Below are 13,377 nucleotides of genomic sequence, written 5' to 3'. Positions count from 1 at the left end.
AACACCAGTGGAACAGCATGGACTCCTCTGAGAGGGGCAGCTTCACTGCCCTCCAGCATGGCTGGCTTTGGTTTACAGCTGCGGTCTCAGAGCCAGTGTGGCTGGTTGCTTGCTCTTTTCTTACTTCACTCAGTATTCACTCTTCTTGCTTCACTCAGAGGAGTCCACAAAGATGATCAGAGGGCTGGAGCACCTCTGCTGTGAGGACAGGCTGAGAGAGTGGGGAGAAGAGAAGGCTCTGGGGAGTCCTTGTAGCAGCCTTTCATGATTTGATGGGGACTACAGGACAGCTTGAGAGGGACTTTTTACAGTCATGTAATGACAGGAGGAGGGATAATGCCTTCAAACTGGAAGAAGCTGGATTTAAATTAGGAAGCAGTTCTTCCCCATGAGGGTGATGAGGCACTGGAACAGGTTGCCCAGGGAGAGGCTCCAACTGTGGATGTGTTCAGGCCATGCTGGATGAGCCTTGAGAAACCTGGTCTTGGTGGAAGGTTGTCCCTGCCCATGGCAGGGGGGTGGAAGTAGGTGAACTTAAAGGTCCCTTCCAACCCAAACCATCCTCTAACTCTCTGATATTTCAGTACCAGGGGAAAAAAAAGAGAACATTTAAAGCAAACCATATGTGTGTTGTAGAGCGTGGGTTTGGCTGGCACTGGAGCCAGCGCTGGCTGAAGGACATCACCCTGTACTGCAGCCTGGTTCTCTTGTTGCTCTCTTCTCATTTTATTACCCTTTCCTCCTCCTTTTTTTTGCAGAGCAGCCTCTCTTAATTGCTCACACAGTAGATCATCCAAAGTCCATTACTTAAAGATCAACCCTTTGGGTTGATTTACAAAGCTGTGCCTTAACTTGACGTTTTTATGGGGTTTGCTGCTTGTTTTTCTAATTACAGCTGAGAGGAAACTGGAGATAAGTATCATGTAATGAAGGAGCCAAACCCCCAAGGGCAATTGGTTTGATGTTACATTCTCTGATTGAATTAAACAATAGGGTGGGTTTTTCCCTCCCATGAATTAGGGGTTTGGAGTCGATAATGGGCGAAGGCTGCAGCCTGCCTTGTGCTGAACACCATCAGGCAGGTGAGGTGAGCACTGGCTCTTGAAGAGCTCTGGAGTCACGTAGCTGAAGCTCCTGGTGCATGTTGAAGCCTGTGTGATGAAGAGCTGGATGCACAGGAGAGTCACTTCCTCAGGGTGACATGGGCGCAGGCGTGGGCTGCCTGAGGTCCCAGCCCCGCGAGCCCGCTCCGCGCGTATTGCGCCTGAAGCTGGCCAGCAGAACAGGGAGCACCCCTGCTCAAGCCTTGCCCTCATCAGTGGGTTAGCTGAGGACACTCCAGGGGAACAGCCATGCAACCATTGATTAGCTTTAGAATGTATTTTCCATGATGTATTTCATTAGTAGTGACCCAGCTGGGAGAGCTTGGTTACGGGGCAGCAGGCAGCGCAGGAGCCCTGGCAGGGAGAAGGCAGCTCTTGGTTCCAGCCTGCTCCCACTCCAGCCTGGGCTGGAACAATTGCACTTGAGCTTCTGAGTGCAGTGGCTTTTTCCCCTGGAACTTGACCATCTACTGAGCTTACTTGCTTGCATTACTTCCCTTTTTAGCTGCATGTGAGTGCTTGTTTGAATCAAGTCACCTCTGGCTCTGGAGTCTTTAGCAAGGGAGAGATAGGGACCTGTTTGAGCAGATCCAGAGGAGGGCACAGAAATAATCCCAGGGCTAGAGGACAGGCTGTGAGAGTTGTGGTTGCTCAGCCTGGAGAAGAGAAGGCTTCAGGAAGACCTTCTTGTGGCCTTTCTGTGCTTAAAGGAGGCCTCTGAGAAAGCTGGGGACAGAGTTTTTAGCAGGACCTGTTGAACACAATGATTTTAAACTGAGAGAGGAAGATTTTGACTAGGTATAAGGAGTGCAGAGGGTGTTGAGACACTGGCCCAGGTTGCTCAGAGAGGTGGTAGATGCCCCATCCCTGGAAACATTCTAGGTCAGGTTGGTTGGAGCTCTGAGCAGATGGCTGTAGTTGAAGATGTCCCTGCAGGGGGACTGAAGTAGGTGAGCTTTAAAGGTCCCTTCCAGCCTAAAGCAGTCTGTGAGTCTGTCTCTCTCTTTTTCCTTGGCCATTCCTCTCTGTTTCTAAGTGGGGGTTAATCTGAGACCAGTCACAGCTGGAGACATAAACGATGCTTGGTCTTTTCCCTGTAAGATGAAGGAGTAAATGGATTGACCTGGGCACTGTGTGCTCCCTTCTGCCCTCACCTGAGGTCTGCAGTGCCAGGGCACTCCTTGGGTGATGTGCACTGAAGGAGTAGCTGCTGCTGGTCATCAGCTTCCTTTTGCCTTATGAGAGTGGTGGGGCTGGAGGCCAGGAAACCTCAGGAGTGCGTCTGTAAGTGTCACACGGGCTCCTGTCCTTGCCACAGCCCGCAAGCTGAAGAAGCTGGGTAACCTGAAGACAGCAGATGACGTGGAGGCAGCCAGCTCCTCCAGCCCCACGGAGGAGCAAGCCCCCAAGATGGTGATGACGCGCATCGACGGGTACGAGTGCCAGCCCATCTTCCTCAACGTCCTGGAGGCCATCGAGCCCGGCGTGGTGTGTGCTGGCCACGACAACAGCCAGCCAGACTCCTTCTCCAACCTGCTGAGCAGCCTCAACGAGCTCGGCGAGAGGCAGCTGGTCTACGTGGTCAAATGGGCAAAGGCTTTGCCAGGTAAGGAAGAGAACAAACAGATCCCTTCCCTGGCATGCCCCTGAAGCCCCTCTGCCTCCGTCGCCTGGGGCGGGTTCAAGGGGGGTGGCTGTGTCCCACCATCACACAGATCCTTGGGGGAGCATCTTCACAGGGCACCTCAAAGCGGGCTGCAGCAGGCTCAGGTTTGGCTCCTTGGGGTGGCTGGTTGATGGAAGAGGCTAGGGGCTGACAAAGTCTGTGGAAAGCTGCTCTTTGGGTTCTGATCACGCTTTGCTGTGGCACCCTGCATCTGATTCCACACGTGGGAAGGGTTGCTGCTGGTCAGAGCTTCAGGGGCTTGTGCTCTCACTCCAGGGAGCAGGGAGGTCATTGTGCCCCTGTACTCAGCACTGGTTAGGCCACACCTTGAGCCCTGTGTCCAGTTCTGGGCCCCTCAGTTTAGGAAAGATGTTGAGGTGCTGGAAGGTGTCCAGAGAAGGGCAACAAAGCTGGGGAGGGGTCTGGAGCACAGCCCTGTGAGGAGCGGCTGAGGGAGCTGGGGTTGCTTAGCCTGGAGAAGGGGAGGCTCAGGGGAGACCTTCTTGCTCTTTACAACTACCTGAAGGGAGGTTGTAGCCAGGTGGGGGTTGGTCTCTTCTCTCTAGCAACCAGCACCAGAACAAGAGGACACAGTCTCAAGCTGTGCCAGGGGAAGTTTAGGCTGGAGGTGAGGAGGAAGTTCTTCACTGAGAGAGTCATTCACCATTGGGATGTGCTGCCCAGGGAGGTGGTGGAGTCCCCATCACTGGAGGTGTTTAGGAAGAGACTGGATGGGGTGCTTGGTGCCATGGTTTAGTTGATTAGATGGTGTTGGGTGATAGGTTGGACTCAATGATCTCAAAGGTCTTTTCCAACCTGGTTTGTTCTATTATTCTATTCTGTTCTGTTCTCCTCTGTTGTATTCTGTGCTATGCTATGCTATGCTATGCTATGCTATGCTATGCTATGCTATGCTATGCTATGCTATGCTGTTCTACTAGACCTGCAGAAGTCTTTCCTAAACAAACATTAGCCTCCTCCAGTAACCCTCATGAAGCAGTGAAAAGGGTAAATTTCCCAGGAGAATCAGAAGTGTGCCACTTCATGATGTGAAAATGGGGGAGGAGGGGGAAGTGGGCTGAAAGGAGCTGAAGAGAGACATCATTCCTCAACAGTCTTGTGTTCCATAAGCAAATTGATAGTAAAATAGCAAAAGACAGGGAATCCCAAAGGGCTTTTTCCTGGCTGTCAGGTTGCTCCTGTGTGATGCATTCAGAACTGTGAAACTGCAGAACTTCTCAGACCTTCCCAGATGTTGTTAGCAGGAGCTGTAAAGGAAAACCCTCTGGTGCTGTGTGTGTTCCACTGAACATGCTTCTTGGGTCTGGGCTTGGAGGTTAGCAGGCTGTAGCAGGCTGCCCGTTGCATGTCATGGTCCTGCCAGCTGAATGAGTGAGACTGAGATCTCTCTGGCTGCAGTGGGATCCTTCCAGCATCCCTGAGGCTGGGGACATGGGGATGATACTGAGCTGCTTCCCTGGCCCTGCTCCTCAGGAAATGCCTCTGAACACAGGGATCCTGCTCTCGATGTGCAGGGCAGTGTGAGCAAAGGAGGAAACTGAGGTAAACCAAGCTTGCCTCTGTGTGCCAAAACCTAGTGGTGAGCTGTAGCAAATGCTTGATGTTCCCAGAGCTCTGGCAGGCCCCCTGTAAGTCTCAGTGGTCCTGGAGGGGCTACTTTGAGTGTGCTTAAATGCAGAGCAGCCCATTCTGTTTCTTAGAAGAGATTCACCTGGTTTACCCTTGTAACACCAGGGACAAAAGGTGCTCTCTCTTCCACCTTATCTACCTCAGACATCAAGATTTCTTCAGCAAGGTACATGGAGACAACACCAAACCCCACTGGCAGTCTGGGGCTGAGGCTGTAAAATAGCAGCAGTGCTAATGGAAAGGGAAAGTGCTTTGAAAAACCATCTCCATTGTAACCACCTCCTTATCAAAGGCTTTTACTCTCATGCTGTACCTGCTCTCCAGCCCCATGGTGCATGGCAGCATGGTGGTGCCAGCTGCTGCACTGCTGCCTCCCCTGGGGCTGGTGCCCCCAGTGCCAGCAATGACAAAGGAGGAAAATTAATGCTGATCTTCTTAGATCTGAGCAGTCCTTGCTCTTGGGGCAGATCAGCATCATCAACAGGCCTGGGATCCTTGAGCCCAGCTCCCCTGTCTGGACACACCATCTGTGGAGGGATGCTGCTGGCTGCCCTCCCCATCCCCAAGCCCTGGAGCTGATCCTGGCCTCGCTGTTAGCAATGTCACACCCAGAGTAAGAGGCAAAGCCAGTTTGTTTTCCCCAGCTTTCTCCAGCAGTTCCCTGACTTGTGCCAGTGCTGGAGATCAACAGCAGTAACCACACTTCCATCACTCAGTCACCCTGCTGATGTCTTCCAGTGGAGGAATAAACAAGGGCAGTGCTGTTGCTGTACCGATGCTCGGGGCTGTGGTTCTGCAGCCCCATCACAACAGCTGTCATAGCAGGGAGGTGGATCTCACCCACTGCTGATTACTGCCAGCTCTGGGGCTCCCAGAGGAGCTGGGCAAGGGATGGGCAGAGCTGGCAGCGCCAGCACGGGTGGCTGTACCCAGGCACTGCCCTGCCCTGCGCACGCTGCAGCCGCCTCTCTTCTTGGGTAGGTGTGCAGAGTCCTGCCCCATAGCCAGAGGCAGTTTGCTGTCTGTAATTTATCTGAGCTCTGTTTGGCTCAGCAAAGCAAAGGTGTTTGCAGCTCCTGGCTCCGTGGCTTGGCTGGGCAGCCTGGCACACGGCGGCTCAGGAGAGGGGTGGTGCGGCTTCAAAGAGTGGGATGCAGTTGTTTACATCAGAACAGAAAGCCCTTCAGAGGCTCTGTTGGGAGGCTGGGGCTGGCTAATGAGCAGCATTGCTGGCGAGGAGCGGTGAGAGCAGGCCAGAGGGCTCAGCCGTGCGGCGGAACAGAGCCCGAGGCTGCCAGCCGAAGCAGAGCATCTCAGCTGGTGTCCCTGGTGCCAAGCAGGCAAACCCTGCTCTCTGCCCTGCCCCAGCAGCGGCCTCAGCTCCCTGCTGGAAGTGCTGCTGGTCCTCAGTGGCGTGCAGTGAGGATGCAAATGCTATGCCAGCTTCCCTCTCCCCCAGCAGCAGAGCACCTCTGGCACAAGCATTGGCTTAGCTAGGTGTACGCAGCCTGGCCGGGCAGGACACAGCAGAGCAAAGGGGCAAAACTTTTGCTTGCCAATGGCTGCTGCTCGTGGGAGGAGGGGGAACCCAACCTGTAAGAGAGGTAGCCTCGGCCTGAGAATCCTGGCCATAGATTAATACTGATTAATAGATGATGATTAACCTTGCACCCTGCATGGAACTTCCCCTGGACACCAAGAGCGATTCCAGCGAGGTTTCAGTGATACCCTTGAAACGAGACTGCATCAGGTTGGAGCATTTCCGAGTTCTGCTTGCCTGCAGTAGCTGTAGCAGCCTCTCTTTGGTGGAGAGAATGTGATGGGTGACCCTTTGGACCCTCTGCAATTGAAATTCTGCGTAGGAGAAGGTGGAATCAAACTGTGGTTTGCCCAGAAAGGAAAGATTAAGTAACCACAGTTTGCTGAGAGAGCTGCTGAAAAACAGAACTAAGCAGCCTGATTAAACCCATAAAACCTGCCCACTTCAAGGGAAGTGGAAGGAAAATGTGTTTTCCCTTTTCCATATACATAAGTCCAGTGAAGGTGTTAGAGTTAACAGCACTCAGACTACATTGGGGTGAACATCATTTTATCTAGCAGCAGATGAGAAGCCTCCAGTTTGTTCCCCACACTGTCAGGAATCAGTGCATAAGGTAAACTGGTGTGTGGTGTGTGGGGCAGGGCTGCCTCAGAGCTGGGCAGGGAAGCAAGGCCAGACTGCAGCGTGGCTCCCACCGAGGCAGAAGAACCCCAAACCCCTTTGTGGTTTGAGCCACTTGGTGCCCAGGGATCAGGTGAGATGACAGAGAGAACTTGTTTTTGTGGACAAGCAGAAAGCAGACTTCCAGTCCTACAACAACAAACCTGTTGTGTTCAAATGCCTTTCCTGAAACACTGATAAACATTGCACAAATGTTTGGTTTATTGCTAGTGAAGGTAATTACAAGGTAATGAAGGAGCTCACCAGAGGCCTTCTCACAGCATGGATGAGGAGCAATAAACACTTCCACAGATGGGCTGAAAAAGCTGGTCCATGGTGGCTGAGGGAAAGCTGGTCCTGGCTGAGAGCCTGCTGCCCATAGAGTTGACTTGGGTGCAGGGCTGCAGGGGCACAGTGGTGCTCATGGCATCACCATGGGGCAGGTGGGATCTGAAGGTTCTGCTGTAGGTAATTCCAGTGGCTTTGTCCTGTTGATGCTGGACCCAGCAAAAGAAGGGGTGGATCACTGGGAGAATTAGGGTTGTATTTCACCAAGCTTGCAATTCAGGGTGCTGTCAGGTGTGCTGCAGAGAGCTGCCTTCAAACTGTGGGAGTTCTGGCCATCAGTCTTCAGTCTGATCTGCTCTTCCATGTTCACTCTGCTTTTTAGTAGAGCATTGCCTGTAAATTCCTTTAGAGGACACCAAAAGTCTTTCCTTCAAAGAGCAATTTAAAAAGGAATAAAACCCAACCTTATGGGTTTGAGGAGGAAAGAGTGTAGCAGACTGACAGAAATCTTCATCCTTGTTGCTCACTGCCAGTGTGGAAGTGTTCCCTGCACCATCTCACTGCCTACTCGCTGCAAAGCCTCTACTACTGGGCCATGAGCATGGCTCCTCTTCAACTAACTCAAGTTCTTCCTGGCTTTTTAGAATGTCTGGGCAAGGAAAGAGAAGCATGGAGCAGGAGGAAGTTCAGGCAAGCAGTCATTGTGAGTGGCTTTGGTTTTACCTGGTGGTAAATTCAGCTCTGACCAAATCTGCTGGATAAATAGAAGGGCTTTTATAGCATGCAGTAGTGTGATGAGATACGAAGCTCTAACTTAGACACATCCCAGAGGTGGTGTGACTGATCTCTGGTTTGAAGTCTTCAGCTGCCCAGATGCCTCGTCCGTACTTCCATGCTGTTGAGGAGTCCCTCTCTGGCTGCCCAGAGGCTCACGTTCAGCTGGTATCTGAGAGCCTCCCTGGATGGGAATCACCTCTCTGGGTTTGGTAGGACAGTGCTGTTGCACAGCCTTCAGTTTTTTAATGAACTCTGAAAGGCAAATGTACAAAGGCAAAGCAAGTTTAGTCATCGGTACAGTGGCGTGCTTGTTTGCAGCTGACAGCTTCCCAAGCAAGAGACAAATGCCTGCCTCAGTGGATTATAATTATCCACTGGAGGTGTTGGAATTGCTTTAATATTTGGTGGAAATAACATATGATTTTCTTGAAACCAGACTACACTTGACTAACTGCAAGCATCTGGAGAGGCAGCACAGTGCTGGAGGTGATGTGTTGTAAACACGCCTGGGGTTTAACTGCGAGCCGCCATCTGGGAGCCCTGAGTGGAGTTTAATTGGGATGGCTGTTTGGCTTGTGGGTCTGCAGAGGTCTGCAGCATCGTGGGCACAGCCATGAGGCGAATGCCCTGTGCAGCTGACAGAGGCACAGAGCAGCCTGTGAGCTGTGTGATGAGGCCTTGGGGTTACCTGCCTGCCTCTGAGGTGCTGGACGACAAAATCCCCTCGCTGAAACTTGGTGAAGTCCTAACGGGTTGAGAGCAGAGGAAGATTCTCCTCTTGTTTCCTTGTGTGCACCAGCACAAGGAGCAGTGGATGTAAGCTGCAGCACAGGAGGTTCCACCTCAACACAAGGCGGAACTTCTTTACTGTAAGGCTCACAGAGCACTGGAACAGGCTGCCCAGAGAGGCTGTGGAGTCTCCTTCTCTGGAGGCTTTCAAGGCCTGTCTGGATGTGTTCCTCTGTGACCTGTGCTAGATTGTATGGTCCTGCCCTTGCAAAGGGGTTGGACTGGATGATCTCTTTGGGTCCCTTCCAACCCCTGACATCCTGTGGTCCTGTGACCACTAGCAGCAATTGGTTAATGGGGGCTTGTTCCTGCCCTGGTGCCTGGGGAGTGCAGTGTTGCTGCTGGGGGTCCCGTTCTCCTTTGGCTGATCAATCCCTGTCAGCAGCACAAAGCAAATCCATCCTCACAGCTCACCTCCAGTCTCAGAACAGGGTAATGGTGAATGTTTTGCAGCAGAGGCTTTGAGAGTTAGGAGGTGGCTGCAGAACACGTGGCACAGGAGAGTTCAGCCAAGCTGGGTGTCTGATTAGTGCCAGGAGTGAGAGCTGTGCCCAGGTGAGCTGGTGCTGGGGGGCTTGACCTGCTCAGCGCTCCTACCTGGATGGATGTCCCAAGGGAATTCACTGAATCCCATCCTGCTTTGTCTTTTCTTTTTGTCCAGTCTGTTGCAGAGTGATGCTTGTTCACCTCAAGCCAAGCCTTCAAATGCAGACTGTGAAGATCTTTGAGACTCACAGGGGGAAGATGCCTTTTGCTGCCACTTGTCCCTGCCTTCCTTGAGAGCACTTTGCTGCTTGTGCTTCGCATTATTCCCCCTGGGTGTCCGGGGAACCCCTTTCTCCCCTCCCAGCTGAGTGCTCTGGTTTGGCTGTTTGTGATGGCACATCAGGCTGTGAAGCACATCAGGTTGTGTCACCCAGCCACATGCCAGTGTCTTAGGACCAGCTGAGGTTAGGCTGGGGACCACTTTATCACATCAGGAGAGCTGAAGCCTGCACAGAACAGTAAGTGCAGGGAGCCAATCCTCAGCTCTGGCATCCCTCTCTCCTTCTTCCTCCATAGGATTTCGCAACCTGCACGTGGATGACCAGATGTCCATAATCCAGTACTCCTGGATGGGCCTCATGGTTTTTGCCATGGGTTGGAGATCCTTCACCAATGTAAATTCCAGGATGCTTTACTTCGCTCCGGATCTGGTCTTCAACGAGTGAGTGCTAAATAGCAGCAATCCTCTGCTGTGCTTTGCTAGGTAGGCTAGGTGAGAGTTGAGAGCAAGACACACAGCTTGCTTTCCCAGCTGCTTGTACGGTGCAGCCCAAGTAACCCTGCTTTCAGAGCACAGGAGGGCCCTGATTTTCCCCTCTGGTTACTCTGCAGTGATCCCCAGGAGCAGTAAGGTCAGCTGTAATGCCCCTTGTGCTCCTCCCTCCCTGCCCCTCAACCTTACTTTGGGTTCAGCTTTGATCAGGGCAGCAGCAAGTGCTGGTGCTGGCTGTGGGGTGGGGGGCTGGTCCTTACAGACCTGCCCTTTCTCTGAGGGATTGGAGTTGCTCTTTACAGCTTGGTGGGTCAGCTTGAGTGAGCAGAAACAGACATTTACTGTGAGTTCCTGATGGGTTCTGTCAGCTTAGAGGTGGGGAGGGTTTGTTGACACTGAGGTAGAGGAGCTTAAAGGCAACAACTGAGCACAGCAGTGCACAACCCCACAGCCCTGTGAGAGCCACTTGGAAGCCCTCACAGCCACCACGTTTGGGGCATGGTTGCAGTGGTTGTCCGGGAAGGCAGAGAGAGGCTCAGGGGAGCCCTGCAGACGCCAGGCGGTCATCCCTGTGCAGACAGAGAGGCTTGCACACGCTCCTGCACGCAGCGGGGATGCGCCAGGCGGGGTGGGAGCTGCGGGGCCGGGCAGGGCATGCCCACCCCACACCCTGCAGACAGGGCTTTGATCTCCCTGCCCCACGCCTTGCCCTGCCAGGTACCGGATGCACAAGTCCAGGATGTACAGCCAGTGCGTCAGGATGCGGCACCTCTCGCAGGAGTTCGGCTGGCTGCAGATCACGCCCCAGGAGTTCCTCTGCATGAAGGCTCTGCTCTTCTTCAGTATTAGTGAGTACTCACACCCCTCCTCAGCTCACCTCCAGCTGCTGCATGCTCTGCCACCCTAGAGCTCATGGGTGCTTCCCCCATGCATGTACTCCTGCTCCCCAAGGGTTGGCTGTGGATGTTCCTGAGCTGCTGAGACAGCGAGCTGCTGAGCACAAGGGTTCCCCCCCTCCACAGCCCCCCTTAGCCAGCCCACCCTGCTGTAGTGCCATGCAGCCCTTGTCCCATTGCAGCTCATGCCAGAGGCTGCTCCTCAGCCTGACTGCTGTCACATCATGAGCACCTCCAAGCACTGGCTGCTGAGCAGGAGCACAGCACTGCTGTGTGGCACACCGCCTCTGGGGAGCTGATGAAGGGCCCTTGGGTTAGCAGTAACCAGCAAGCTGATCGGAGCGATGGGCAGCGGCCCGAGAGATCCGCACTGACCGCTGCTTCGGCCTTCCTCACGCTCCTTTCGTGCTCTCTGGCCAACCCTTATGGATTGCTTCCCATCTTCCACCCAGTTCCAGTGGATGGCCTGAAGAACCAGAAGCTCTTCGATGAGCTCCGAATGAACTACATTAAGGAGCTTGACCGGATCATCGCTTGCAAGAGGAAGAACCCCACCTCCTGCTCCCGCCGCTTCTACCAGCTCACCAAGGTCCTGGACTCCGTGCATCCTGTAAGAGGACACTCAGATGTCTGTCTGTTCACACAGGAAACAAACTTTCCACACTGAGAGCAAGCAGTCACTGGAGCCACCTCCCCAGAGTCATGGCAGTCCCTTGCCACGGGAGGTTTTCCAGCCTCTGGGTAGCCTCAGCCATGCTCCTCTTCCCAGAGAAGCTGGACTGGGTGGCCTTGCAAAGTCCCTTCCAACCTGGGCTGCTGGGTGATTCCTTGACTCTTTGTGTTTTGTTTCTTAACTGCTGGAGGACCTCTGCAGGGACAGTGTTGCAGAGTGCTCCCAGATTAGGTGACAGAAAAGCCAGACGTGATCTCTGCTGAGGGAGCAAAAGTTCTCTGTGTCTGTCAGTCCCCGCAGTGAGCAGCCTCCTCCTGGGGCTTGTGGCCTTCCTTTTTTAGCCATGAAAAGCTCTTTGTAGAGGATGCTTTTCCATCACTGGCCCTAGCAGAGCAGCTCAAAGTCCCAGTGCTCCAAATGAATCTTCTCTGATTACTGCAGTGAAAACACATTTCCTGCTTGTGACTTAAAGCTGTAGTGGTGCAGCATGAGCTAGACCTTGCCTCGCTCCTCAGCTCCCTGCCCACACAGTTAAGTGTCTCCAAGCAAAAAGTAATCCCTGCTAAGTGCAGCCAGCAGCACCTGCAGACAGCAAGGCAAGGTGCTGCAGGAGTAAGAAGGTGCTGCTTTTGTGCAGCCCCAGTTTTAGAATAGAATAGAATGGAATAGAATTACCCAGGTTGGAAAAGACCTTTGAGATCATTGAGTCCAACACCATCTAATCAACTAAACCATGGCTCCAAGTGCCATATCCAGTCCTTTTTTGAACACCTTCAGGGATGGTGACTCCACCACCTCCCTGGACTGCACCTTCCAATGGCCAATCTCTCTTGCTGGGAAGAACTTCTTCCTAACATCCGGCCTAAACTTCCCCTGGCGCAGCTTGAGACTGTGTCCTCTTGTTCTGGTGCTGGCTGCCTGGGAGACGAGACCAGCTCCCACCTGGCTACTTGGTAATGTCTGAGTGGGAGGGACTGTGGCAAAATAGGCACCATGCTTCCAGGCTGGTTGGTTCCCTGGTCCATTCCCAAAGATGCCATCTGAGAGCTGCCAGCAGGGCAGCGATGGCTGCAGAGCAGGGCAGCTCCCACTGCAGCAAGGTCCAGCCCTGACCTGCTGTGCCTGCTTGCTGTCTTCCCTGAGGCTTTGCTGCCCAGAGACTTCTCCTTTAACAAACTTTCTTCCTTTCCCAGATTGCCAAGGACCTGCATCAGTTTACATTTGACCTTTTAATTAAGGCACACATGGTGAGCGTGGACTACCCTGAAATGATGGCTGAGATCATCTCTGTGCAGGTTCCCAAGATCCTGTCTGGAAAAGTCAAGCCTATCTACTTCCATGCACAGTGATCTTCCAGAGGGACTTCCCAGTTCTGCCATGCCCCATTTCAGCCATCTCCTGCCTGTTACTTCTGCACTACTGTACTGCAGTGCCTTGGGGAATCCCCTCTACAGAGGCCATGTGCCACCAGGATGGACAGTCCCAAGGGACAGCCTGCTGGGATTCCTGAGATTTCTGTTTTTCCTGAGGTACCTCTGAACTGAACTACCTTCTGCCTGGCTTTGGCTGGCTTGCTCTGCTGGGGCACTGTGTCTGTGCTCTCTCATCTGAGTGTTCTCCACAGTGGCTTTCAGTGGCCAGGGGAGATGGGGACAGATGCCAGAGGTGGTTAAGCAAGCCAAGAGAGAAGCAGGTTGAACTGATCAGTCTGGGTGTGGGTTGCTTCACTGGCCTCCCTTCAGGACTTTTTATTTGCATTATGGTGCTGGGAAGCAGGTGAGTTAAAAACACTGCAGCAAAGAAACAGAGAAGAGCTGAGGGGACAGGATGAATTTCCAGGGCCTGCTGCTGGCCGTGGTGGGCTCGCTCTGGGCACCATGCTGTTGCCTGCAGCCCTGCAGCGCCTCATGGATGAACTGATGGAGCATTGCTGGGTCCTCAGCAAAAGGGCTGGAGAGGAAGATGACCCTCAGAAATCCCCAAAGGTGGCAGGTGGCTGCTGTTTTCCACCTGGGATGTTTTTTTCCTGTGGCTGGTCAAGCTGGATCTCGGTCACATTCCTGTCCTGGGCAGCTGC

General features: G+C 53.3%; 1 protein-coding gene across 1 annotated transcript in view; it reads left to right on the top strand.

The window, feature by feature from the left end:
- Positions 1–13,156, top strand: part of AR (androgen receptor) — a 57,460-nt gene extending 44,304 nt beyond the window's left edge. The window contains exons 4-8 of the mRNA XM_009907364.2: positions 2,422–2,709; positions 9,536–9,680; positions 10,449–10,579; positions 11,080–11,237; positions 12,494–13,156. Coding sequence (XP_009905666.2) covers positions 2,422–2,709; positions 9,536–9,680; positions 10,449–10,579; positions 11,080–11,237; positions 12,494–12,649 — 878 coding nt within the window. The 3' untranslated portion in view covers positions 12,650–13,156. The remainder of the gene's footprint in view (positions 1–2,421; positions 2,710–9,535; positions 9,681–10,448; positions 10,580–11,079; positions 11,238–12,493) is intronic.
- The last annotated feature ends 221 nt before the right edge of the window (positions 13,157–13,377 follow it).

This window comes from Dryobates pubescens, chromosome 18 (genome assembly GCF_014839835.1).
Source record: "Dryobates pubescens isolate bDryPub1 chromosome 18, bDryPub1.pri, whole genome shotgun sequence".
Taxonomy (NCBI): domain Eukaryota; kingdom Metazoa; phylum Chordata; class Aves; order Piciformes; family Picidae; genus Dryobates; species Dryobates pubescens.
Note: the sequence above shows the minus strand (reverse complement) of the source record. Positions and strands in the feature narration are given on the sequence as shown.